This window comes from Phyllopteryx taeniolatus, chromosome 21 (genome assembly GCF_024500385.1).
Source record: "Phyllopteryx taeniolatus isolate TA_2022b chromosome 21, UOR_Ptae_1.2, whole genome shotgun sequence".
Lineage (NCBI taxonomy): Eukaryota > Metazoa > Chordata > Actinopteri > Syngnathiformes > Syngnathidae > Phyllopteryx > Phyllopteryx taeniolatus.
The window spans coordinates 1843460-1870795 of NC_084522.1; the positions used below are offsets into that span (position 1 = coordinate 1843460).

Consider the following 27336-nt stretch of genomic DNA (forward strand, 5'->3'; position numbering starts at 1 on the left):
CCACTCCCAAATGTCTTTTGTGATTAAAAATCAACAAAGGATCGCTAGTTCAATCACAAGTAATCCGCCTATTTGATCTCCAAACAGTATATATAATTTAATAAGTGTGAATAAATACGTTTAATTGACCCTGTAAGAGCGGTAACACAACTCAAGGTGTCGCTCGAACGTATCCAAACTCACGGCGGACTCCCGGTGACACACTGCGGGGAGGAAAAATGTGTCATCGCCTATTTTGAGGCAGCACTTTGGAGGAGGAGGAAGGTGAACCGTGCCGATGTGCGAGCCAGAACACAAGCAAGTCAACCGCAAAGGCCCCGCTTGTGAGCTCAACCGACCGCGACGAAAAACAGTTGCTAAACCAGAACAACTCTTTTTGGGGAACGGAGTTTGGTCCGCAGTTGTAACAACACTAACAGCCGCTGTCTGGCTTCATAAGGACTCGAACCGGTTCCAGAACATCTGCAGACAAAAGGTATGTTGTTGAAGATCCCATCTGTCTCATTGCCTGTTGTTGATCATAATGTTGTCATAACGTTAAACTAACCACAATATTAGGGACAGCCATAGCTCGATCACCAAATATTTCGATTCACATCGTCAGAGTTGTTCATTTTTCGAACCATACGTTTATTATTACGCGTGTATCTTGCAGTGGTGCACAATGAGGGTTGATATCTGAAATATCTTTATAACAGTGTAAAACAAAGGCCATTTTTTTTTCTCCGAGTATTGACCTTTTAGATGTACAAGTGTGCCTAATATTGTGGCAGATTAGTGTATCTAATGTGTGTGTGCGTGTGGTTCTATTAAATCACCCGAGCAGCACAAACTGATGATGATGGGAGTCAAGCGCTCTCTCCACTTTATTGCAGAGTAAATCTCCTCGTTATCAGTTGCTGTCAGGTTTCCTGCGCGCGTGTGTGTGTGTGTGTGTGTGTGTGTGGGTGTGTAGTCCGCTGATAAACAGATTTCCCCTGAAGACAAATTTCTTACAGAAGACGAGTTCACCCCCACCCGTCAGAGTGTGAAATCGTGTGTGGAAATGGGAAAATGGCCTTTCCCCCGGAATAAGCTGGTTCTGATGATGTCATACAAGATGCGGCACACCCTACGTCCCCGGTAGCATCGGCACCAAAAAGGCCCACCGCAACCTTTTCCTGAAATGCAACAAGCGCCCGCAAAAATGCAGCCCCTTGAATTAAGCCAGTTTCACTTAGCAGCATGAAAGTCGGTAAGCATTTCTATCTTGAGTAGAAGCACACACAAAAAGTCTCTGGAAATCATGCCGGAAAAGACACTGGTCGTCTATTACTTTGGTTTGAAGTGGCCATTTTAGGGTCAGTTTGACCACTTCCAGTCGCCATGTTTTAAAGGTTCATTGTCATTTAGCGACATGAAATTTGGTAGGCGAGTCAATCGTGAGTAGATCTACAAAATAAGTCATAAGAAGCCGTGGGCGAAAATGTTCATTTTCTATTTTGCCGATTTCCATTTTGAATGCAGTGACCGAAGCGGACACGACGGAGACGCGTGATGTCATCCTCCTGCGGGGCTTCGCACATTTCGCTCGCTCACGCTGACACGCCGCACAAAGTGTGATCGCTCCCGCGTGGCTTGATGATTCACAGCGGTAAGGTCATAGATACATTTTACTCCTTGGTTGTGGAAGCGCCTTAGTTTCATTTGAAGACTATTTCACTCCTTGCATTTCTGTTTTCCAGTACCATCAATCATCCGCAAAGAGCACAAAGAGCGAGGTCACAGCGTTAGTGTAAAAAAAAAAGAAAAGAAAAAAAAGTCAAATATTGTGCAGGATGGAGCTTGTCTTAACTGTCTGAGAGAAGATAAATAAGAGAATTAAGAATCATTTGTACTATTTGGAGGACAAGCGCTGTTAAATTTTGATGGAGGTCAGAGTTACTGGATGTTGTCATTGACCTAGACTTTTGGATATTTGATATCATATTATTTTATGATGACACCATGTGCCGTGCAAATACAATGACAAAAACTGAAATTGTGTCGTCCATCTGCCTCGTATAAGTGCTCTAACTTTGTTAGCAAAGGGGCAAACGCTGTAGTTTGTTTTTGGAGGACCGCAGGAAGTGGCCAAAATGACCCTGCAATGGCTGCTTCAAAACAAAATGGCAGACTTGCTGTGTGTCTTGAGACACTTTTGTTGGTCTACTCATCACAGACATGCCTACCAAATTTCACATTGCTAAGTCAAACTGGCTTCGGTGGGGGGGCTGAATTTCCCCAAATGCCGCGATGTTTGTCGCTACCGAACTCCTATCTTCACCAGGATCCAAACGTGGATTTCGTTGCACGCTCTGACTTAAACGATCCGAATGAGGCTTCGCCCACTTTTGTGTTCACTTCAGGACGACTGCAGCAGCATTCAGAACGACAGAGAACAAAGCGGCTTATTCACAGACTCACACGGGCTCTTCTATCACTAAGGGAATAATAAGTAAGGAGCCCAATAAGCCGGGAATATATATATATAGATATATATATATATTTTAAAAAGTATGCGTTCCGTTTCAGCAACCTCAGCGGAGTTCAGGTGAATGCCAATTTCTTCTACTTCCTTTGTCCTTCACCTCCTTCGATGTGGTCCGAGTTGTCCTCAATGGACGTTGGACTTAGCTTAGCGAGCCGCAATAGCACAGAGCAGACAGTCGGGGGGGCCAGTAAACCACCAAAAAGGTGGTTTTGTGTGTGGATGTTACAACTTTTGTAACCAAACACTTTGGTACAGTCCTCATTTGTTACTGTCTTAGGGTTTCCATTTTTGGCATTTTCTCTCGAGACCATTTTCATCATTAACCTTCTTCTTGAGGCAATTTGGGCCACAGAAGCATTTTTGTTCTTTTTTGTGTGTGTGTGTGTGTGTGCGCAGGCTTTCTTCCTAAAAGAGGCTTGCTTTCGCCTTCGCTCCAGTGATGAATGAGGTGTCAGCGTCCTTCAACGCACCCCATTAGTCGAGTTTTACCGCGGAAATATATCGGATTCGTAGTCGTTCATCCTCGTCAATGTTGAGATTTGTTTTGGGCGGTACGGAAGCCGCTGCATCTTCGTCAGTTTTGAATCATTTATTACTCACGTCCACATCCCGTCGCGAAAATAGATGACGCGTCATAAACGCTTCATAATAATTTCAAATAATTATTTGAAAAAATAAAATACAGATACTTCATGTTTTGATCATATGGGTAGGAGCAAAATCATGCATTGTAAACATGCATTATACATAGGGTGAAGGGCTTTCCAGAATTTTGAGGTCAACTTTGGGGGTGCGTATTATACACGGGTGCGCATTACACACGAGAAATTACGGCACTCACTATTACGCACAAAACTCTAATAACGCACTGCCAAAAGATAAAGATGAATTGTAATGAACTTGCTCTGTTTTTCTTCTCTTTTTTTTTTTTTTTTTGCAGGGCCTCAGCCGTCACCGTCTCGGGCTGAAGGCGACCCATTGGCCGGGCCGGGGGCTGCAACACAGGACACGGGTCGCGCCTGCCGTCCCCGCTCGTGTCTTGTGTTGCAGCCAGCGGATCGGCCAGTCTGCATTGCCTCCACTTGCTTCTCCTTTGACATCAACATGTCAATCAAAACCAAATTCAGATGTAGTGGAAACTCCATTCATTCCAATTTCATAAATAAGTGCTATAAATAAGCCTCGAGTCTTCTTAGTTATGACTGCGGTTGTCATTTTAAACGCTAAACCAGCCTTCAAATTCCATTCTGAGGAAGATGTTAGACGTAAATGACCAAAAACTAGAAACCGACTTTTTTGCGAATGTGCTCTTTCGGTGTCACTCACCGAGCACAATATTCTGTGGGTCTTTGAAATGTTGTAGAACGGCTGGCAATATGAGAACTCTGCTTTCTGGAAACGAATGCGTTAACTGTTGGTAGTCATAGCGTGTAAACACCCTAGCAACGCTGTCTTGGCCTAATGACGACGTGCGTGTGAATAAAGCCACTAGATGGTGCTCTCTGCTACCTTTTTTTTTCTGAATCAAATGAACTGGAACGAACACACACCCACATTACACCCGAGGACAGCCTGAGCAACAACAAAGGCGCAAGAAACCTTTGAAAGAACCCTTCAAGGCCTTCTTTTGGCACTGGACGCCTCGAGGAATGAGGTCAGTGCTGAGGAGGAGGAGGAGGAGGAGGAAGAGAATGAAAGAAAACCTTGGCCGCAGACCAAACAGTGCAGGTGTCCGCCTGACAACAACAGGCCACGCCAGAGGAACTCGGGCCGGCATGAGCAGGACCTCGACTCTCTGGGAGACGCAAACCAAGCCTAGAATGGCAAACAAACACACACACACACACACACACACACACACACGCGCGCGCACACTAAGGCTGTTCATATGCGTGTGTGTGTGTTGCATTGTTTATTCATGCAGCGCACAAAGACATCCTTCAGTCCTCCTCCAGACAACCAAAAAAGATCTTTTGAGCTAAAAGAAGCTACATGATGTCCCACTTTTTTTTTTTTTTTTGAAGAAGAAAACTTGTTTTTGATAAATACAATCCCTAAATCTACAGATGTAGGCCAGATCATTAAAAAAAAACCACAAACACAAATACACCTTGACAATATTAATGGCTAGACAATGATAATGCAAATCAAATGCAGTCCAAAAAATAAAGTGTTGGAAAGTTGTGTGTCATTTTCTGTCAATGGACTGTTAACTGAAAAAAAAAAAAAAAAACTGAATAATGATTCTCAAACCAGCATGTCGTGAGACAACATTGGCTGTGCAGTGATCCAATTTCACTCTAGTGGTGCAAAAAGGATTTATTTTGATAGACAGATAATGATCACCTTTGCTCATCTATCTCTGCCGGCGACGTATATTGACATACAAAACAATTAAGTGCTCTTCCAATAGGTGGCAGAATGCCGAGAATTAACCTGTGTATCCACCTTTTGTGCCTGTTTGTTGAACTATTATTATTAATGTATTTGTCCCACCCTGGACGCTAAAAGTGAGACAAATGTTTGTTTTTGAGGCTCCATTTACACTTGAAGCTCCTCCGGAAGGTGTCATTCGGTATTTTCATTGATATTCTTCAGCTCAAAAGTTGTCAAATGTCAGCTAACAGCTTAGCACTGAAGTGTCCCCGTCAAGCTAACGTGACAGCAGGCCCGCCACACCGGACGTGATGTCACCGAAGTTATTTTGCGATATCATTTTCTGCGATTATCGGCGTGTAAACACATCAATCCGATTAGAAACTATAAATAATATTTTTTGAAAAAATATGCAGTCGATAAAAGAGTTGCGTGATTCACCGTAGGACTCTTTTAAAATTAATAAATTAACTGGTTAAATTTCCCAATAGACAAAAGACACAAATAAAGACGGTGACTAACTTAATGAGAAAAAGTTGCACACATTCCGAAGCAAAAAAAAAAAAAAAAAAAAAACCCAAAAAGCACGGCATTTAAAAAGCGTCCGAGAACGATTGATTTTGACACGCCGGAGCGGAACGAGTTGGGTGTTTTTGCTGCTGACTTCGCAGTCTTGGCGGCGGCAGCGAGTAACGTGGAGCTGCTCGGTTTCGTCCGCTGACATCTGCACGCCTCCGGTTTGAGGGCGACACACGACGACAACCGCCGCGGCCTCGCAAAGACGCCCGGACTCATGTGAGCGTTCGACGAGGTAGGCGACGCCGCGTTTTTTGTTTTCCCGAAGAAAGGCTCACTTTCGAGCAGATTGTGGCGGAAGTGCTTACTTCCTTATAAGGAAGGAATAAGTCCTTATTTCAGGAGAAGTAACATGAACGAAACAAAAAAACAACAAAAAAAGAGACTGGTAGAAGTTCTGACTCGATTCGTTTGCTTGAGTAAAAGCAAAAAAAAAACAAAAAGAGTACAGATTCGGAAATTTGCTCAAGTACAAAAATAAAAAGGACATTTTGCAAACTGTCAAGTTTTTTTTTTTTTTAAGCACAAAAGTTTCATTCTTTTACTCACTTAAATATTGCTCATACTGAGGAAGATTTAAAAAAAAAAAACACACACACGCACACACACACTTGACACTAGCAAACGTGTTTCTGTAGCTTTGCTAATGTTGCAAATTGACTTCATAAAAAAAAAAAAAAAAAAAAAAATCAAAATCAGCTAACGATAACTGCAAAAATGCACTTTACCCATTGATTTAACCTTTGCGGGTAACCCAAATGCGTTTTTCAGGTAAGACGGAGGAGCTGGTGGTTTTTAGGCTGGCACAACACATCGCCACCGATCATTCGTAGAGCCCAAAACGTCATACGATTCGGCTTTGGGAATATCTTGCTTTTCTCAATCTGTTGTCATGCAAGTGAATTCAGAGATTTGTTACAAAATACATCATACGTGCTTGACGATGATTGCCCAAAAAACATACAACGACTAAAAACGATTGAATACTCAGATGCTCGACAAAGTAGCGTCAATTTTTTCCCCCGATCCTAGAAGTAATATTTGATTGACAGTCGAGCGGGTCGTGGTTTCAGCGCATTCGGCGGACACGCCCCCATAGCGTTTGAGAGTGGACGCCGTGGCTTGATTTGAAGCCTCATTTTATAAACGTGCTGATTATTTTGAATCATTCACATTTGGCAGGTTTGTTAACAACACTCTTCTCTGTGGTGTGCCAAATTTACAAGCCATTTATTTTCACTTTAAAGGGTCTTTATTGCGCCTTGCTTTACATTCTTCCAAGTCACTGATGTTTTTTTCCGCCTTTAAAGTACCGAAGATGTCAATTTGTCCAACTAAATCTCAGCCATGATGGACTCGATTTCTCTATTTATGTCTTTTTTTGTGTGTGCGTATTTTGACAAATTAAGGAGTAGAAAGTACAGGTATTTGTTTTTTTAATGTGAGCCGTAAAATCAAAAAGCATAGTGCAGATACCTGAAAAGTCTCCGGACAAAATATTTGTACTTGCTTCCTCGCCACCACTACGAACGCTCGAGTGATTCGAGTCGAGTCGTTTTGATGAAGATGTCATAAGATGTGTTTTATTTACAGTCATGTGTTCATTATTCATGTTAAGTGAGGTGGCAGAGTTCCGAAAGTAGTTTTCTTTTTTTCTTTTTTTTTTTTTTTTAAATTGAATTTTTAATGCTGTCGATTGTTTTGTATGCATGGACGCGACGGTGCCATTAGATGTCGCCGCATGTTGCGCTCCGTTGTGCAGCAACCCGCTGGCCGCACCGAAGGCCCAATGAGGAATTTTTTTTAAAAGGCGCAGCCGTTGAATTGTTACAAAAAAACTCGCACGTGCAGCCAGTTTCGAATCTGCGGCAAGCACACCGCATTGACCGCATCGGTCCGGACCAAACGCACGAGCAAACAATGACGGGGGAACGTGAGACCCCCAAGGACGCCGCATTGGCTAGGGCCAACCCTGGAAACTGGAAAAGGTGAAGGTCATCGGGGTACGCTAACGTTAGCATGTGTGTTAACATCTGCTCAACATCAAAGAACATGTATTTAAAAAAAAAAAAAAAAAAAAAAGGTGTTTTTTTTTTTTCCAGAAATGCTTTTTGGAATGTTTACCACTAATTGAACGCGTTGAACGCGGGAGAGCGAAGGCAAGGATTTCAAATGCATGTAAAGTTCCGAGCGGGGCTCGGAGCGATCGGATGCGGGAAGGTGCGACGGACGGGACGGCCGCCGATCAAAGGGGCTTTTTGTCCTCGGGCGTCTCCATTTTGTAACCTGGAGGCGCTCCGAGCTCCTTGGCGGGGGTCCAGCGTGGCCGTCTTCCTGTGGAAACGCGAGTTTCCTCAGAGGGACCTGCCAAGCGCGCCGCACAGCCGACATCTCACGGTATCGCCGGCGCTGAGCTGAGGAGTAAACGTGCTAATAATGAGCACGCGACTCCGAGAAAAAAGGAATTTGAAGTCGACGTTGAAATTGTTGCAGTCATAAACGGCCCTCTGAGGGAAATCATATCTACAATGTGGCCTGTGACAAAAAGGACTTTGTCACCGTTAATATGAAGGAATAAGCTCAACTCAAACGCAAAAGTTGCGTTGGCTCTCTTGACAATGTTGTGGGTGTTTTCCCGGAATTTCCGACAGTCAAACACAGCACCCGAGTACTTGTATCACCGCGCTATTTGTACGTCTTCTCCATGGGTCATGCAAGATTTGGGGTCAGTACTAAAGTTCTGAAAGTCTGTTTGTTTCCTCCTTGACAATCTCGACATGTTTTTGTGGTTGAAACAAAATGACTGTACAGTATGTTGTTATGCGGGGCCTCAAAACCCAAAACAGGGTCACAGTTTTTCTGTTGCGGCGAAGAGTCGCTGACTGCCATTTTTTCCGCGGGTCGCTCGGTATCGAAACCCCCTCAACTGACTTTTGGGTGTCTCCTGCAGGATTTTCTCTCCCCGGAGCTGGCTGCCATGAGGGGGCGCTGTTCACGCAAACTGGGCGTGCTGGCCAAGTTGTTCTTCCTGCTGTGGGTGCTGTGGCTGGGCTATATCCTACTCGTCCTCTCCCCCTCCCCCTCTTCGTCGGCGTCCTCCCGCGACACGCTTGAGCCGGAGCCTCGGAAACGCGACGTCTCCGAGCCGGCCGACGGGAAGCCGGCCGCGCCCGTCTACGCCAAGCCGCCGGCGGACGACGACGCCCCGGGAGAGTGGGGCCGGGCGGCGAACCCCGACCTGAGTCCGGAGGAGAAGACGCAAGCGCAGGACAGCGTGGAGCGCTACGCCATCAACATCTTCGTCAGCGACAAGATTTCCCTCCACAGACACATCAAAGACAGCAGGATGCCCGCGTGAGTGACGACACGATTTTTTGTGCTGTCGTCAAAATGGCGGAGGTAGCTCGGCTCGAAAGCCATTTCAGCTTAGTTATCGTTTGTGGAACCCACATTTCAATTGATTTGAACGATTGCCTGAGCAAATTGGAGTTGAATTTTCCAAGGTATTGAGTTTTAAGTGGGCGGCACGGTGGACGACTGGTGAGAGCGTCTGCCTCACAGTTGTGAGGACCGGGGTTCAATCCCCCGGCCCCGCCTGTGTGGAGTTTGCATGTTCTCCCCGCACCTGCGTGGCTTTTCTCCGGGTACTCCGCTTTCCTCCCGCATCCCAAAAACATGCGTGCTAGGTTCATTGAAGACTCTAAATTGCCCGTAGGTGTGAATGTGAGTGCGAACGGTTGTTTGTTTGTTTGTATGTGCCCCGCGATTGGCTGGCGACCGGTTCAGGGTGTAAAAAAAAAATATATGATAGCTGGGATTGGCTCCAGCACGCCCGCGACCCGCGTGAGGAGAAGCGGCTCAGAAAATGGATGGATGCGTTTTCAGTCAAAGCAAGAATCCCTTTGGTTTTGAAGGATTGCCTGACCAAAATTGGGAGTATTTAAAATGTATTTTAACTAGAAAAATCATTTCACGGTATTTACGTTTTAAACTAAAACCATTTTTAAGCTGGCCTGACCAAAATTGTGATTTAAGTTTGAATTGTTTTGTATTTTAAAGATTGCCTGACAGCATTTAAAAAAAAAATAATAATAATAAATAAAAAGTAAATAAATTAATAATTTTACTTTAAAAAAAGAAAATATCTGAAGGCATTTACTTTTTAATTCAAACCAAGAAACACATTGATTTGAAAGATTTCCAGACTGACATTGAGCGAAACCTTATTCATTTTAATGAATTTTTAAAAAATGTAAATGTGTTGTATTTATTTTTTTGTGAGCACTCTGCTAGGTGCTTATTAAACTGCTATCCAAGCGAGAATCCATTTTATTTCGAGTTCAACACCACGTGCCCTTTTATCAGTTTGTTGCGTTCATATTTTCATCGCAACCAATGCTAAGGTAGCGCATCCTCACACTTTAAGCGGTTATTTTACCGCAACAAAACAAGAACCGTGTTGCTTGTGTGCTATTTTCGCTGAGCTTCACTTAACACAACCGATGTCGCCTCCTTACCACTCGCAATCTTTTGGAGTCTTTAGGACAACGCAAAATATGTGCGGTCCTTTTGATCCTCGGAGTCTTCAAGCTGAACCTGATTTTCAGGTCACGCTATCAAAGCAAGATCCGTGTTTAGTTCAACAAAGGTGGCCGAGCGCCTTTTTATTTTCTAGCGTTGTTTTTTTGTTTTTGTTTTTTTCCTTCCCCCCCCCCCCCCAAAGCCTGCAAGTGGACTTTTTTTTGTTTACTCGGCATCTTTGCTTGCATTTCTGCGGTATGCTGCTCCCTACCGCCTCCTTTATGACTTCACTTAATGGCTGCCATCTGGATGCCGAGCGAGACGACGTGCAAATAAGTCGTTTGTGACGTGCCGTCGCTGTCGGACGGAATCCTCGCGGCTCCCAAAATAACAACTTTTCAGGGGAAAAAAAAAAAGGAAATCGGTATTATACCTCATATTACTATGATATATTGTACCGTTGCGCACTAACATCAACACAACAGCATAGTTTGCCCACTTTAATCTTTAAGCTCATCAAACAAATGTAAATATCACACAACGATAACCCAAGTAAGAATAAAATGCAGTTATTTGTGTATTAAAGAAAGGAAAGAAACGATTCAAAGCTGCCTGGCTCTGTTGAAAAGTAAAAGTAAACGTTTTCTAGAACTGCCGATGAGTCTTTCGCATCTCTGTGGAGATGTTTTGGCCCACTCTTCCTTGCAGAATTGTTTGGATTCAGCAACACTGGAGGGTTGTCAAGCATGAACGGATTTCTTAAGGTCCGGCCACAGCATTTCAATCAAATTCCAATCCAAAAGTTTCATTGTAGTTTCATTGTATTCACTTCAGCATCACCAACTGATGGCCAAACATTCTCCTAAAGAGTAGAATTCATGGTTCCATCAATCACAACAAGTCGTCCAGGTTCTGAAGGAGAAAAGCAGCCCCAGGCCATGTCCTTGGTTCTTTTGTGACCTCCTGGTTGTGTCATCGCTGTGCTCTCGGGGTGATTTTCGTAGGCCGGCCACTCCTGGGAAGGTTCACCATTGTTCCATGTTTTCTCCATTTGTGGATAAAGGCTCTCACCATGGTTCGCTGGAGTCCTAAAGGTGGTCAGTGAAAATGAACTTGGCTTTTCAGACAGTTGAGCGTTTAAAATAGTTAATAGTTTTGTTCTCAAGCTATCAACACTTTAAATTGGTTAATGATACATAAAAATAACAGAAAACGTGGGGACGGACCAATATTATGGATTTCTGAAAGAATTTGAAGTCAACCATATTTGGACGTACGAGGCCTCCGCCCGACAGTGACGATGTGTGTCGTACCTCAGGTGCCGCAGTAAGCAGTTCGACTACCGCCGTTTGCCCACCACCTCGGTCATCATCACGTTCTACAACGAGGCCTGGTCCACGCTGCTCAGGACCATCCACAGCGTCCTGGAGAGCACGCCCGCCGTCCTGCTCAAGGAGGTGATCCTGGTCGACGACTACAGCGACAGAGGTGGGACGCCAGGGAGGAAAATTGTTGTTCAAGTGTCGTAAACCTAAATCTGATCCAGATAAATACAGGGTCCGGTCTTTTGAATCAACTGGCACCCCACGTGTTTTTGCTCCAATGTGCTTGTTTCATACGTACTGTAAAATAATGCTATAACCAATAGCAATGACGTTACGCTACTAAGTTGAGCCCGTAAAGCAATGCGGTCATCCACATAGTCATTTGAATCTATGCTAGTTAGAATAAATTGTAATCAATAACGGGTGGTTAGGATAGAGGGGAAACGGAAAGAGCCGCTGGTGCTCTTTCAATCACATCATTAAAAACAAGCGGTAACAAATTACAGTAAACAGAAGAATATGTTTAGCCCACCTGCCGGTAGCCGCAACTGACACTGTCACTGGACACCAGATTGGGTAAAACCTATGGCGGGAAAAGAGCTGGCCAATAGTACCTCGGTGTACGCCCACTTCGTGTCATTCAACAGACCAGGCTCGTCTTTTAAAGACACACGCGCCAAGTCGTAGTTACTATGGTGTAGTATGTGTGGATGGTGACCCCAAGTGGACAGAAATAATATCTGCACCTCACATACATATACTGCTCGTTGGATACAGCGTATGCGTGCGGCTTTAAAATCTACTGTTCCTGTATATAAATGATAGAGTAAATACGGTTTGGTCTGGAACGTAAACGGGTGCAACAAAACGAGGGATTATTGTTTTTGATCTGTAAAATGCTGTCGTTAGCTCAAAATGCTCACATTATGCTACTTAGCTACGCTACCGTATTACTGCTAGCCTAAAAGCTCTGCGGTCATCCACATTGTCATTTGAATCCCTTGAAAATCAAATCTAGCGGGAGAAATGCAATTATGGATCAACTGAAACTCTACACAGACAAAACAACTATTCTTAGGAAGCACATTGGCATTTCTTTTTTTTATTTTTTTTATTCATATTGTGACAGTAAATTAAAAGCCGACTGAAGCGGTTTTGCTATTACGCTGAAAATACTGTAATATAATCATTCAAGACTCACATAAAATAATAGAATATAAGCGTGCTAATAATATAGTCACATATTAGAGTGTAGTGTTGTTTTCCAGGCTACCTGAAAACCAAGCTGGCAGAATACCTCAGCAACCTGCAGCGCGTCCGTCTCATCCGCACCACCAAGCGCGAGGGCCTGGTCCGGGCCCGCCTCATCGGCGCCGGCTTCGCCACCGGCGACGTGCTCACCTTCCTGGACTGCCACTGCGAGTGCGTCCCCGGCTGGATCGAGCCCCTGCTCGAGAGGTGGGTCCGCCTCACGATGGGGTTGGCCCATTAATCGCTACACGGTGGTACTTTGACCTTTGAGTTACCCGTCTTTGGATTTTGTGGGGATACGATCTTTTCGAACTGTTTGGCATATATTCTTTATGCTCTGCGAAAAAGAGGCGTCTGCCTTTATGATGCAAGCGTGACACTCCCCCCTGGTGGCCGAGACGAACACAGCAGAAGGCGCGCCACAATGTCAGTGGGCATTGCAGCACGAAATCATGATGCACAACTTAATTAATATCCGATTTTGTTTTTCCTCTGTAAGGATCGGGCAGAACCCCAACACCATCGTGTGTCCCGTCATCGACACCATCGACTGGAACACCTTTGAGTTTTACATGCAGATGGAGGAGCCCATGATCGGAGGCTTCGACTGGAGGCTCACCTTCCAGTGGCACGCCGTGCCCGAGCGGGAACGCCAGCGCCGCAAGTCGCCCAGTGAACCCCTCAGGTGACTTTTTAAACGCCTTGTTTACAATTTGTAATGTATTTGTTGAGGAATTGTGTGTATGGAGGAAATTGTTTTTTTTTTTTCCTTTTTGGGAGGAGGCAACCCCAAAAAATGCTTATTGATGGTTCATTCAACAATTTTTGGGGGTTAAAAAACAAATCCCAATGCAATTCTAATGGGCGTCAATTAGCCACCAATGTTTGCTATTCTGCAGATTTTTGCGATTGACGTTTGCGCGGGGTCCACTGCATATTGTTTGTCCTCTGTGAAGAATGACTAATATTACTGCAGCTTTTTGCTTCCCTTGTGAAACTCTTCGTCATTTGTGTCTGCATGACTGTGTTATACTGCCCCCGGTGGCCACAACAGAAGCAGGGGCAATTCATTAATCATGATGCACAAACTGTTCTTACATTCTGTTTCATTATGTTATTAGGTTGTTTTTATAAAGTACAATATTAGAGAGTGCTTTTTTTTTTTTTTTATGAAAACATTTTTCAAAAATTTGGGTGGGGGCTGTAACCGAATAATGGCATTTCCGTTCATTTCAATAGAGAGAGATGATTTGAGATGCAAGCGTTTCCAGTGAACGAATTAAACTAATATTTCAAAACAGCACTCTCATGCCATTTTTTTTTCCCCTTATGAGTATGAAGGTCATTTCTGTCGTGGAGGTAGAGTTCTGTGTCAAATTCCCGTGACTTTGTCTGTGCTAGGTCGCCGACTATGGCGGGCGGCTTATTTGCGGTCAGCAAGGCCTACTTCGAGCACCTGGGCACTTACGACACGGGCATGGAGGTGTGGGGCGGGGAGAACTTGGAGCTATCCTTTCGGGTCAGCACGGCCTCCCGACCGCTCCTTCGGCCGATCGGCGTGCAGTTGCAGTGTATTAAGGCTCTGATCCTCAGGTGTGGCAGTGCGGCGGCAGCCTGGAGATCCACCCGTGCTCCCACGTGGGCCACGTCTTCCCCAAGAAGGCGCCGTACGCTCGGCCCAACTTCCTGCAGAACACGGTGCGGGCGGCCGAGGTGTGGATGGACGACTACAAGCAGCACTTCTACAAAAGGAACCCGCCCGCCCAAAAGGTGCGCAGCGAACGGAGCGAGAAAAGTCCGGGGGAATGCACAGCGGCCGATATCGTCGGTATCCAAGAGACCAAAGTTTCAGTTCCAAAGAGGAAGAAAGTCATTCATAGAGTTCACAGACATGCGTCATAATGAATTAAGCCTGGGCTGTTTTATCTTAACCAGTTTGAGTCTCTCATATTTCCGTTGTGAAGCACAAAGTATTTATGAGGAATCACTTCCTCATTCCTGCAGTGTACACGTACACAAAAGGGAGTAGTTCCGCAAACGAACAAAGAGAAACTGCGCAATATTCCGGGTGCGTGTTAAAATGATGACAACTTTTACAACTGGCAGGTGGCAGCTCCACACCTTTGCAAACACGTCCAGGTTAAATATTTACACCAGCTTATATGTAGCGCCGGTCGGTAAGCATACGCTTGAACTGAGTTTACATTTAAATGTAGCACAAATGCACCTCACCGTGTTGTTTGATGATTCATATTGATCTGACAGGAGAACTACGGCGACATCTCAGAGCGCCTGCAGCTCCGAGAGAGGCTGAAGTGCAACTCGTTCCATTGGTACCTGACCAACATCTACCCGGACCTGCACGTGCCCGAGGACAGGGAGGGCTGGCACGGAGCTGTCAGTGCCCTATTGAGTATATCTTTCAGCACATCATTCATTCAATGCCGTCTTTCACTTAATTGTTGAATATTCATGTGTGTGGAATTTGAACCAATTATTATTATTATTATTTTTTTTATTCGGGTCGGTTTGTGTCCTCCAATGAAGGTGCGCAGCTCGGGAATCCACTCGGAGTGTCTGGACTACAACGCGCCGGATCACAATCCCACGGACTCGCACCTCTCGCTGTTTGGCTGCCACGGCCAGGGAGGCAACCAGGTGACGCGCCTCACCCCTGCCGAAGCTCGAGGATGTATTTCGATTGCGATAATTAGTTCACACGATTTGAACAAAAACGCACACGGGTCATGGAGGAAGCCGTTACATTTAATGTTGCTTTTTTTTTTTTTTCTTCCTTAAATTCGTTTATTCAACTGTATTTATTTTTTAAACTCGTTTATCTCATAAAATACCTTATTGGATTGATTGTAACTAATAAAATGAAACAAATTAGTAAAATAAAGTATTTTACATATGCTGTACATTTAACATGTTTTTATTTCATCAAACAATGAATTCCTTATAAAATTATAAATACAAATGAGAGTAAATGATCAAATTAAAGCATTTTTCATAATGCACAATGCCAAAGAAACTAGCATTTATCGCGGTAGTTCTAAACCTTTAAATAACTTTTGTGAACACAAGTGGTAGCAACACATGTAGACAGACAATACTCACTGGCATATATTCTTTATCCTCTGCGAAAAATGACCAATATTACAGCATCTTACTGCGCCTAGATGCGTGTGTTTTACTGGCCCCTGGTGGCCAAGGCGCACACTGCCCATGGAATTAAAGCAAGAAATGTTGCCAAAATGGTTTTCATTCTATACATTCTATTCAAATATGTTTTTATACAGTATGAGTCTCATTTAAAAAAAACACTATCACAAATTTTGGGGGCTGAAGGTTGATTTGCAATACGAGTGATTCGAGTTCCGAGCTCGGTAACGGAACAAATTCAATTCGCCCGTCGACGTTGCTCTGACGCGCTTGCCTGTGTGTGTCAGTACTTTGAGTACACGTCCCGGAAGGAAATCCGCTTCAACTCGGTGACGGAGCTGTGCGCCGAGGTGGCCGAGGGCCAGACGGCCGTGGGCATGAGGCACTGCCCCGGCGACCGCGACGCCGCGCCGGCCTCCGTCTTGTGGGAGTTCAGAGATGTAAGCGGCGGCCGTGTTCTCGCTATCGTCCAGCTCTGTCTCTTGATCTCTCATTGTGCTCCCCCCCCCCCCCCCCCCACCCACCAGGACAAAAGCATCTACCACCCTCAATCGGACAAGTGCGTCACGGCCTACCGCACTCCCGAGGGCCGCGCCGACGTCCAGATGAGGCCCTGCGACACCCTCGATCGAAACCAGCAGTGGAAGTTTGAGTGGTAGAGTGCAATGCCGCAACACTAAGTGACCTTCTTTCTTCTTTTTTTTTTTGTCTCTCTCTCTCTGGGGGAAAAACTATCGAGGGAAATTGAAGGATCGGCCCACGTTTAGTGTTTTTTTTTTTCTGCCCACGTGTGCTGCAGAGAGATCGACGATGCTGACTTTTAGCCGTCGTGTAGCATTTAAGTGCCTCTGGAAAACTGAGTTTTAAAAATAAAATATCTGTAAGTACATATCATGAAATGTGCGCAGACTCGCCTCAACCACTCCAAACCAACAGGGGGCAGCGTGAGGCTAACATTTCTTCCTGTGTACCTTACATTGACAAAATAGGATTTTAAAAGCAAAAATAACAAATGAAATGTTTAAATAAAAAAAGCAATAAGATATTTTCAAATGAAAATATCATATTTTTAACACGCTAGCATATTCGTGACAACCCCTTCGATCCTTACTAATTGGTATTGTCCAAGCCACGTACTCCCGGGGCCTTTTTCGAGCAACGTGAAGGCGGTTCTGGCCCAAAGTCTCGCGAGGGCAAGCAGAAACACTGACCAAACGACACTTTTATTGTAAACAAGTGCAATTTTCCCTACGAGAATGTTCGGAATTTTCCGGACTAAATCTTTGTGCCTTTGTGAAAGGAGATTTCATGCATTTTAAATGTGATTAAATGAAGGAGAACAACACCACTGTCGGATGACTTTAGTCGTTGTTTGACTTTAAACTTGCCTCTGCTGGATGTTTTCATGAAGACTGACTGTACTTGAAGTAGATTTAAAAAAAAAAAATGGAGAAATGTCAGATGTTTTGTGTCTTGAAATATTGTCGTCGGATTTGCGGGACAAAGTTGATGTAAGCACTCCTGAAACTACTGATTCGATGCAGGGATCACTCGATTTGAAGGAAATGAATTAAAAACTTAAATGATTTATTTTGTCTTGTCTCTGTTTTGAGCAGTTAAAAAAATTCACATGCAAGGGGCAATTTCAGTCTGAAGGCAAACTTTGCATATGAGAGGACTCCCCCTGGTGGTAGAAATACAAACGACATAACACGTTGACTGTCAACAAACCAGGTTAAACATTTATTTGCTTATTCCTTGAGTTTTGATTTAATCGCTGTATTGGAATGCTTGAAATCTGGAAACCGTTTCCTTCCTAGTATCTGCTGCATTTTCACCTTAATAACAGTAATCCATAGAAAACGTGTAGAATCGACTCAAAGCGATTTGACTATTTGAGTTTTGAGAAATGATTTGAATGGGGACAAACTATGGAAATCAATCTCTGTTTTTCCGGGAAATAAACGTTACGTGCAAAAAAATAAAAGAGAAGATGATTTATCGATCAAATCGAATAAAGTGCAAAAACTAAATAAAAACTAAATAAATACATAACAAATCAACATTGTAAGAACGCAAACCTAACTGCTTTTTTTATTTTGAAATGGAGGCGGAAGCTAGCGTCAATGTACTAATAATAATTAGCGGAAGACCTTCCACAACCAACCCTTTTTTTTTTTTTAAAGCCAAAGTTTGTCGGCTGCTTGAAGTCACCGGAAAGCTAAAGAACCTCGGCGAGGGTTCTTGAGAGTTGACCTAGATGGACTCATTTACTCGTGCTAAATAAGAAAGCACGCTAGCTAGCTATCTAGCTAAGCAAATAATCCATTTATTTTTGTCCTGCGAATGAACGGAGGCACGGAGGTGTGGAGAGGAGGAGGAGGAGCGCCGCAATTAGCGCCCGGGCGTCGGGCCAGCGCAAAGCGACGAAAGTCCAATCGAGGAGGCTCCGGTGAGGCGGCCGGAGCAGAGCATGCCTTGTGCCGCTGAGGGCGACCACGAAGACGCGACGCCATGGCCGCCTGCCGACGGAGGCGATTCAAACTTTCGCTCAGCGCAGCCGCCGTGCTGGCCTTCCTTTTCGTCTACTGGGGCGACTTTCCGGGACAGCTCGACGCCGACGCCGACGCCGAGCCGGCGGACCTGAAGAGGCCGGTGTACGAGAAGCCCCCGCTGGAGCCGGACGCCCCCGGGGAGCTGGGCCGGGCCGTGGAGTTGACGCTGAGCGCCGACGAGAAGCTCAAGCAGGACGAGAGCATTTCCAAGCATCAGGTCAACATCTACGTCAGCGACATGATATCGCTGCATCGACGCCTGCCCGAGAGGCGGAACCCGCTGTGAGTCGCAACATTTCGCCACGCCCACACTGAAAGCTGACAGCCCATCGTGCACAAGTTACTCTTCTTCTTCGGTGGAGATGCTGAGAGTCAAGCATCCATACCACACATCCATTCATTTATTGTCGGTTGTGTCTAGAGATGCTCGATATCACTTTTGACTTGTGTTCACACTTGAGATTCGGAGTACCGATACCGCAAAGTGCACTTTGGGTGCATGTCATTTCAATTCGCGAGAATTCGCAAACGTGTCGAACCGCCACCGTGTAGCGCCAACTACTGGTGAGGAGGACTTACTCGATGTCAGATTTTTGTTTTGTTTTGCGTATCGGTGGCCGGTATCGACGCCTTACCGATACCTGCTATCGGCACTCGCCCGACCGTAGTTGTATCGAAAACGTATCGCAAGAGATAATGATACGTTTTTTACAATTTTTGAAATGAACCAATGGGCTACTATTTGCATTAAATTCAACTTCTTTGGCAATTACAGCTGCCGCGACGTGCAGTACAACTACCGCTCGCTGCCGACGACCTCGGTGGTGATCGCCTTCTACAACGAGGCCTGGTCCACGTTGCTCAGGACGGTCCACAGCGTCCTTGAGACGTCGCCCGACATCCTGCTCAAGGAGGTCGTCCTCGTCGACGACTACAGCGACCGAGGTAAAACGTCGTCCGCGGGGTCCGCAGAATAATTTGGACGACGTAAGTACAGCGGTGCCTTGAGATACGCGTTTAATTCATTCCGTGAAAACACTCGCATCTCAAATCATCTTGCCACATTGACATAAATGGAAATGCCTTTCTTCACAGAGGATAAAGAATATATGTATGTGTGTGTGTATATATATAAAAACATACATATAGCTACATTGATGCTATTTGTTAGCAAGTATATGAAATTTCCCACTGTGTGTTAGCATTAAGCTAGCGGACTTCGTAAAATCTGACATCACTGCGTAAATAAAATATAGTTTTTAGAACAAAATGCTTATTACCAGAATAAAGTCCCGTTTTTTTCTCAAACCAAATATTTTTTTCCCACAATACAGTGGTACCTTGCTATATCGCAGTTCACTTATTGCGATGTCGCAATGTTGCAGATTTTTCTGTTCAACCTCCATTTTTGCATGTGCTGAAATATGTTTACAATGTGTTTAGATGAGTCATGACAGCATATTTGAGGGTATCTTAAGGCTTAAACTATCAAACAAATACTTTGATTCCATCGTTGTTACATAGTTTCTATTCATTTTTAAGCTTGCAAATGTTTTTGGGTGTCGGAAGTATCTTTACAAGTCATTTAAATAACTTTCAATGGGATTAATGTTTAAAAAGTGTTTTTAAATAAGTGACTGCAGTGTGTTGGACAAGTAAGTTAAGCCTTAAACTATTAATAAACTACTTTTATCCCCTTATTGTTACATATTTATTTTCTATACATTTTTATGTTTACAAAAAAAAGTTTACAAACATCTTAAAATGTGTTTAAAGTGTGCAGGAGGCTTAAACCATAAAACAAAAATAATTTTTATTCCATTATAATTACTTATTTCGTATATATTTTACACTTCCAAGTTTTTCTTTTGTGTTGCAAACATTTAGAGTTTTTTTTCCCAGTAGTGTGTGTTAATGTTTAAAAGTGTTTAAAGCGTGTGGGAGAGGGGTATTTTAGGGCTGAAGTGATTTTTAAAAAGTGGTTTTATATGGTTTCTCTTTGCGCGTGTCCGGAACGTAACTCCCGCGATGACCAGGGATCACTGTCTAGTCCCATTTTATTTTGTATTTTTTTTCTTTTTTTTTAAATACAATCCATAAAATCACAAGAATTTGTACTTGTTAAAACATGAACTCCGTCCCTCGTTAAACTGGAAGCAAAAAGTTTGACGGCCCCCCCGACTTAGATCGCGCCGCACATTTGTCTTTGAAATTGCGCTAAGTGCCTAATCGGGCGCCTCGCCCTGTTCCGCAGTCCCGACAGCACAGGCGAGACGATCACTAAAGGCCGCCTCAGATGAATGACTGCCTTGTGTCGTTGACATCGTGAAAAGACCGGTTGTTCAGGACTCGTCAGCTCCTCCGATTATTGTGGCGCCGTCACGGCTGTGTCCACGCGGTCGTCCCGTCGCGCTCACCGAACGGCAAACGCGAACATTGCGACACGCTATATACTGCGTACGGCTCAGGCCAAAATGAATTGTAACTGGTTGGTGTGCGGATCGATACTGACGTATCGATACCTCCGATACCAGATCTTGATGCTCTAAAATAGATTTTGAAATCCAAATATGGATACGTTTGATCATTGGAGTGCTAATGTTCATTAACAGGAAGTGAATTGTTAGGAGTTGTTGCAACACACCAAACCTTGTGCCACACCTCAGGTTACACCACAAGACCGATTCGAGAGCTTTAAGAGGGGGCGGAGAGCGCAGTGTCGTTTTACGAAAAATATCCAGAAAAGAAGTGTGATGAGGGAAGGAATTATGTATTTATTTTTTCCTGGTGCTAGTCTTGAATTTTGAAAAAGTCCAGACATGACAATAAATGGGAACATGGTTTTGTGGCTATTGTATTGTTTAAACTATCTCTAGTAAGAATTCCCCCACAGGAAAACTACATTTGTTAAAGTTCATGAAGTCTTGATGACTCGCCCACCTCTGTTAATGAATGAATTTCTATTTTGAATATCGGTACGGCGATGCTTGGCTTTTGTCTAGCCATCGTTGAATCGATGATGGATTCACTCGTTTTCTTTCGTCTGGTCACTCCCTGAAGATCAACTCAAGGAGCCGTTGGAGAAGTACCTGTCCGGCTTGCGGAAGGTACGTCTGATCCGGGCCACCAAGAGGGAGGGCCTGGTGCGCGCCCGCCTGCTGGGGGCGTCCGTCACCACGGGCGACGTGCTGACCTTCCTGGATTGCCACTGCGAGTGCCACGAAGGTTGGCTGGAGCCGCTTCTCCAAAGGTAGCCGAGACCGTTTCGCCGGGATGGCGCCGGTGGTAAACGCGCCCTTCCGTGTCGTCCCCGCCAGGATCGAGGAGGAGCCGACGGCCGTGGTGTGTCCCGTCATCGACTCCATCGAGTGGAACACCTTCAAATATTTGGGCCACGCCGGCGAGCCTCAGATTGGCGGCTTCAACTGGGGGATGGTCTTTACGTGGCACAAGATCCCAGATCACGAGAGGAAACGCCGCCGTTCGCCCATTGACGTCATCCGGTACGATTCCAAACAGTCGGAACGGTCCGCGTGAGAGAAACCGTGACTGCGATGCGGCCGGCGACGAAAATAACTTTGACACTTCTGCTTTAATGTAAATAGCAATCCAAATATTGTCTCCCCCCCACCCCCTCCAGGTCTCCCACTATGGCCGGGGGTTTGTTTGCCATCCGCAAAAACTACTTCACCTACTTGGGCACGTACGACGCGGGCATGGAAGTGTGGGGAGGAGAGAATCTGGAATTCTCCTTCCGGGTAAGGGAAAATTGCACCGATTTGATTGGAGAAGCCCAATTTGAGGTGCAGGTGCCTCGCGTGGTGACCGAAGCGCTTCAGCTGCTGGATTTCCTTCAGATCTGGCAGTGCGGCGGCAGCCTGGAGGTCCACCCGTGCTCGCACGTGGGCCACGTCTTCCCCAAGAAGGCGCCGTACGATCGCACCAAGTCGCTGGCCAACAGCGTGCGCGCCGCCGAGGTCTGGCTGGACGAGCAGAAGGAGGTCTACTACAACCGCAACCCCCACGCCCGCGCGGTGAGTCGGACCGTCGCCAACGTCGGCGAATACCGCCCATTTCCAATCCAAGTGCGACAGCGGCCGCTTCGTACGGATGACTTTGCGCCTCTTCCGATTTTTGGACTTGAGAACGTTTTGCCACCACACAAACTAAGAAACATTCAGCAAAATTATTTGGAGCTCATGTCAATTTGTTGACTCTTTCACACAGAGACTCCACAAAAGGACCGCCCCTTTCATACACATCCTGTCAAATGACCGCCCCTTTCGCACAAATGAATGCCTTTCACACGGAGATATTCCCCAATGCTCTTGCAGGTGGACTTCGGCGACGTGTCGGAGCGCCGTCGGCTGCGCGAGAAGTTGGGCTGCAAAAGCTTCAAGTGGTTCCTGGACAACATTTACCCCGAGCTCCACGTCCCCGAGGATCGCCTCGGATTTTGCGGGATGGTGAGAGACCGCGGCGACCATCGTGTCGTCTCAATATGGAAAGTAGCTTTGAACAATAATTGCGTTGTTTTCTTTAATAGCTGAAAAATGCAGGAAAGGCCAGCTTTTGTTTGGACTACAACCCGGGCGAGGGCAACGACTTTGGCAAAAGAGTCATTGTGTATCAGTGCCACGGAATGGGCCAGAACCAGGTTGGAACCACACCACACCACACCACACGACGACGCAACAAGTCATTCAAGCAGAATTTCAACCTTTCCATGTCTCGTCTTCAAATTTGACTCAATTTGTTTTTGGTCTTTTAATTTCTTCCCATTATTATTCTCTAGTCTCTAAAGTTTTTTTCGTCTACTTTTTTATCGTTGAATGATTTTTTCTTCCTTTTTATTTCCCTTTTTTTCAGTTTTATTTTATTATTTTAATCAAGTTAGCTTTTTTTGTCTTGTTCCACTTATTTCTTTTTAGCCTTCTTTTTGGAACTCATCACTGCTCTTTTTTTTTTTTTTTTTTCAATTTATTTCATTACATAAAAGAGAGAAAAGCAGACAAGTTTTCATGAAAATAAATCTTTTTTACATTTTTTTTTGGAAGAATAAACATTTTAGCCTCTCTCTTTAAATACATTTACCGTAATTATTATTCCGATTCTTATTATCGTCCGAGGCTCCGCTCTTAGCAGTAAAAACATTTCTGAGCGCTTTACAGGTGTTAAAAATATAAAATAAAAAAAAAAAAGAAAAGCGAAGAGACTGCTGCGGCCCCTCATGGCGACTTCCTGTGACGCAGTTCTTCGAGTACTCGTCGGACGGCGAGCTCCATTTCAGCATGAAGGTCTCCATCGGCTGCGTGGAAGGCGACAACATCAGCACCTACCTGACGATGCAGCCGTGCAGAAAACGCGGGGAGCCCGTACTCGCACACCAGAAGTTTCTCCTCAGAGAGGTAATGTCGGATGGTAGATTTATATAAAAAAAAAAAAAACAACAAACAAAAAAAAAAAACACCAAGATAAGTCAGTCCAAAAAAAAACAAATAACACAATTTTGAGGTGTGGCTGTGTTCAGATTGAGCCAATCACATTCAAGCTCCTGTGAAATGGGAGTCTGCGCACACCTGCCGCCATTTCAAGTACTTCCGATGAACCCCGGATAAACTCGAGAAATTCTAGGAGGCTTTTCCTGACATTTTGCTTTCTTTTACTTTGCCTGAGTTAGTGATTTGGTTAGCGACAGATGTTTCATAGCTAAGCAAGCAGCTAACCAATGAACTAGCTGCACTCGCGACTAACCGAGTCGTGCTCTGTTACATGTCACTTGGAATGATTTAACTTGGTCTCCAAAACCTGGCATTTGAGCAGGGGTGTGTGGACTTTTTCTCCGCCGTACGAGCGGTCGAACGCTGTTTTTTTCTTGTTGCAGGACGGCAGCCTGCTGCACGCGGCCAGCCGGAAGTGCGTGGAAGCGGTGGACGGGACGGACGACGGGGTGCCGGCGCCGTGTCTGCGGCCGTGCACGGGCGGCCCGCGCCAGAAGTGGACCTTTCACGAGCGCCGCTAACGGTACCGGTTCCTACGCTTTGGGCAGCCCAAGCAGGAAGCGTCCCAACTTTTTATTTTTGATGAGTGCAGCTGGATTGGTTATGACCGGTGTTTTGTGAAGGGGATGTATTGCTCTGATTCGATTTAAGCAGCCGTATGGATTTTGAGAGTTTTTCTGACGAAGAGGATCTGGAGCGAGCAGCTTTATTGCTGTTCGCTGTGTGTCCTGCAGAGGGCGCCCACGCTCCTCCCTCTGCTTCTCGTTGGACGGGAAGAAAATGGGGGCAAGCCTTCAAATGGGAGTTTTGACACTGAAAGAGAAAACTTTTTTTTTTTGTCACATGGGGGCTAGTTTACCTTTTGGGTGTGCAGCTTCAAAAGACTTGAATGAAAGCCATATTTTAAAATCTTATTTCTTTTTAGTGCTTATTTTTCTGTTATCTCTATTTTTCTTTACATTTTTTGTATAGTTTTTATTTTTTCATTACTTTCCCCTTTTGTTTTTGTTTTCACTGTTACATTTGTTGTATTTGTTTTTTTTTCTCTTATTTTTAAATTCTTTTTTTCCACGTTTTCTTTGACTCTTTTTCATTCCTTATTTTTTCCTCATTGTCATTTTATTGCCTCGTCCTTTCCCAGTTTTTTTTTCGTTCAATTTCTTGCCCTTTTACTTTTCTTTTTTTATTTTTTATTAAATGTTCCCCTTTTTCTTTGTTCAGTTTTACACGATAGATTTTTTTTCTTTTTTCCCATTAGTCCCATGTCAGCCATATTTTTAGTGTCATACAGCGTTTCACTTCAGGCTTGTCGTCGAACTCATTTTGGTCGCAGCCCACGTTGCAGTTGCGGCTCCCCCCCCGCACGGCCGTTATGACTGTCAAACCGTATAATCGCTTTATGACATTATTACAGAGATGAAACATTTGTGGGTAACTCGTTTTGAAATCAGAAGTCAAAGAAAACTTTTGCTCAATTTATTTTAAAAAGGGATTTGGGATGAAAAAAAAAATGCTCGCAGTAGCTCTGCGTTATTAACTTGATCACTGCCATCCATTTTCGAGTGTTTGCAAGACCCTCGGAGTATTTTGTTCTGTGAAAAAAAAAAAAAAAAAAGGGGGGGGGAAGACTCTTCTTTTACCAGAAAGTTTGTTTCTAGCGTTTTCCTTTCTTTGATGAACAGTGGTAGAACATGGGTTGATTTTTACACTCCTCCTCTCCTAAAAAGCTGGCCTCTTTTAGCACGAGGTTGTATCTTAACGATGCATCGAGGTCGCGGCTCGTAAATGTGCATCGCGGTTTTTCGTGGTATATATATCGAAGGAGGTAATAATGGAAGGAATTTGGATGACCTCGTCGTCGCTGACCTTCACGGGCCTCAGGGGAACTTGCGTATTTTGCACTTTTTTGCAATTGGTTGTGTATGTAAAGTCCACAGTGGCAGTGAGATGAAGCACGGCGGTAAAAATGGGAAGTTGGGTATGTTTATATGTATTTGAATTGCTCAGAAAGGGTGAAAATGGCAGCCGGGCAACCACGTGTAAGGTTCATAGGAACGCAAGGGCATTCTTTTTCGATACATCCTTACTGTGCGATTACTTCACTTTTTAATGAACAAATTCCAAATGACGATAAATAATGCTGGAATGTAACGTGTTGTCAAGAACCGTGGTGGCCTTATGCGTTTATTGTGGAAAAACAGCATTTTTTTTGATGGTGAAAAGGGAATTTATGAATTATTGAATCTTTTTGTATCTCATATCGGTGCAATAAATCTGGACCAAATCTGGAAGTGTGGCTTTTTTTGTTGTTGTTTTGATGTTTTATGGCATCAATCGAAACAAACAGTCAGTTAATTGGTGCATGTTTTTGTCCCCCCCCCACTACAGTGTCCTCTTAATTTTCTCCATTTGTTTTGTTACTTGTCACAGATGATTTTTAACAGCTTCCCCAAACTGCCCGTGACAATTCCTAGATCCGGAATTTAATTTAATTTTTTTTTCAAGAAAATCCAAATTGTCAAATTGTTTATTTGGGGGAAAAACTCCTTTTAGTAGCGTGCTATTTAGGCTAGCTAATGTTATGGATGACTCTCATGTAAAGGTTGTTTGTTTGTGTGGAATAATCTCACCGATGGCAGTCTTTGATGTAACATGGGTTGATGGTCGCGCACGTGCCAGACGCATGGTGTCGGGCCCTTTATGATCCTCTTTTAAGCGCTTTGCCGCCATCTTGTGGCATTTCAATGCAATTATGTACGGATTTTCGCTATTCGCAGCGTTTGCCTTTCTAATGTACTTTGTACTTGCGGATGGCGCAAAACGAGAAAAAAGCCTGCTTTGATTCCAAAAAAAGAAAAAAAACAAAAACGAAGAATCTTCAACCCCTTCCTTCAGTTCTGCCCGTCAGTCATCCAGCTCCTTGGTGGCCCCCTTCTTAATCTTTTTGGGCGCATCCATGTGAGACGCAATGCAAGAAAGCAAAAAAAAAAAACCTAAAATGTCGGGATTCAGCCATGGCGGCTCCAGGATCTATCTGTGCACGCCGCCGAAAGGCCTCGCTTTTGATGCAGGGCGGCAGAACACGCCGCGCTCGTTCTCCCTTAGCGCATATGTGTCTTTAATGATAATGCAAAACAAGGCTCCCCATGGGTTCAGTCTTTGGAAATTCTCGGGCTTCAGTTGTCACGGCGACACACACACACACACAGCGACTGGGCCTTTTCTCCACTGCGTGTCGTTTTGGTTCATGTAATCCCCAAGACCCAGAAGAGCTCAGGAGCTGTGGCTGCATACATTAGATGACACACTTTCGCTTCCAGGAGGGAACTCGAGACAGGGCGCTGAAAAACATGCCAGTGGCAGATTCCCGGCGATAACGCGGTTGCTTCTTATGATCACGTTCGTGTCGGACGCCGTGGCGGGGCGCGACGATTGACGTTTGCCAGCTGCACCCTGGCGCGCACGCGTGTGTGCGGAATGATCCCGAGACCAGGAAATAAACACCTTGGAATCAGATATTGATAGGTTGACAGGATGTGGTAACTAAAACAAAC

The 27336-nt window shown here is 44.7% G+C and overlaps 2 protein-coding genes and 1 long non-coding RNA gene across 4 annotated transcripts; all 3 read left to right on the forward strand.

The window, feature by feature from the left end:
* Positions 1 to 481: 481 nt before the first annotated feature.
* LOC133471018 (uncharacterized) lies at positions 482 to 3442 on the forward strand. The gene is made up of 3 exons (XR_009786105.1): positions 482 to 1234; positions 1507 to 1633; positions 1725 to 3442. It is a non-coding gene; the product is annotated as an uncharacterized LOC133471018 (long non-coding RNA).
* Positions 3443 to 5505: 2063 nt separating this feature from the next.
* On the forward strand, positions 5506 to 17314 carry poc1bl (POC1 centriolar protein homolog B (Chlamydomonas), like). Of its 2 annotated transcripts, XM_061760094.1 has the most exons (11): positions 5509 to 5699; positions 8415 to 8818; positions 11304 to 11473; positions 12579 to 12768; positions 13061 to 13246; positions 13963 to 14080; positions 14155 to 14331; positions 14827 to 14958; positions 15109 to 15219; positions 16014 to 16166; positions 16254 to 17314. In XM_061760094.1, exons 2-11 carry the CDS (start codon positions 8442 to 8444, stop codon positions 16383 to 16385), a joined length of 1746 nt encoding a protein of 581 aa, XP_061616078.1. In that variant the 5' UTR covers positions 5509 to 5699; positions 8415 to 8441; the 3' UTR covers positions 16386 to 17314. The 2 variants fall into 2 exon arrangements, with proteins under 2 accessions (XP_061616079.1, XP_061616078.1); XM_061760095.1 differs by lacking the exon at positions 16254 to 17314 and having other exon boundaries at positions 5506 to 5699; positions 14827 to 14974; positions 16014 to 16167.
* A 143-nt stretch (positions 17315 to 17457) lies between these two features.
* galnt12 (UDP-N-acetyl-alpha-D-galactosamine:polypeptide N-acetylgalactosaminyltransferase 12) lies at positions 17458 to 24731 on the forward strand. The gene is made up of 10 exons (XM_061760096.1): positions 17458 to 18563; positions 19057 to 19226; positions 21342 to 21531; positions 21599 to 21784; positions 21922 to 22039; positions 22139 to 22315; positions 22616 to 22747; positions 22828 to 22938; positions 23534 to 23689; positions 24166 to 24731. Exons 1-10 carry the CDS (start codon positions 18241 to 18243, stop codon positions 24301 to 24303), a joined length of 1701 nt encoding a protein of 566 aa, XP_061616080.1. The 5' UTR covers positions 17458 to 18240; the 3' UTR covers positions 24304 to 24731.
* The last annotated feature ends 2605 nt before the right edge of the window (positions 24732 to 27336 follow it).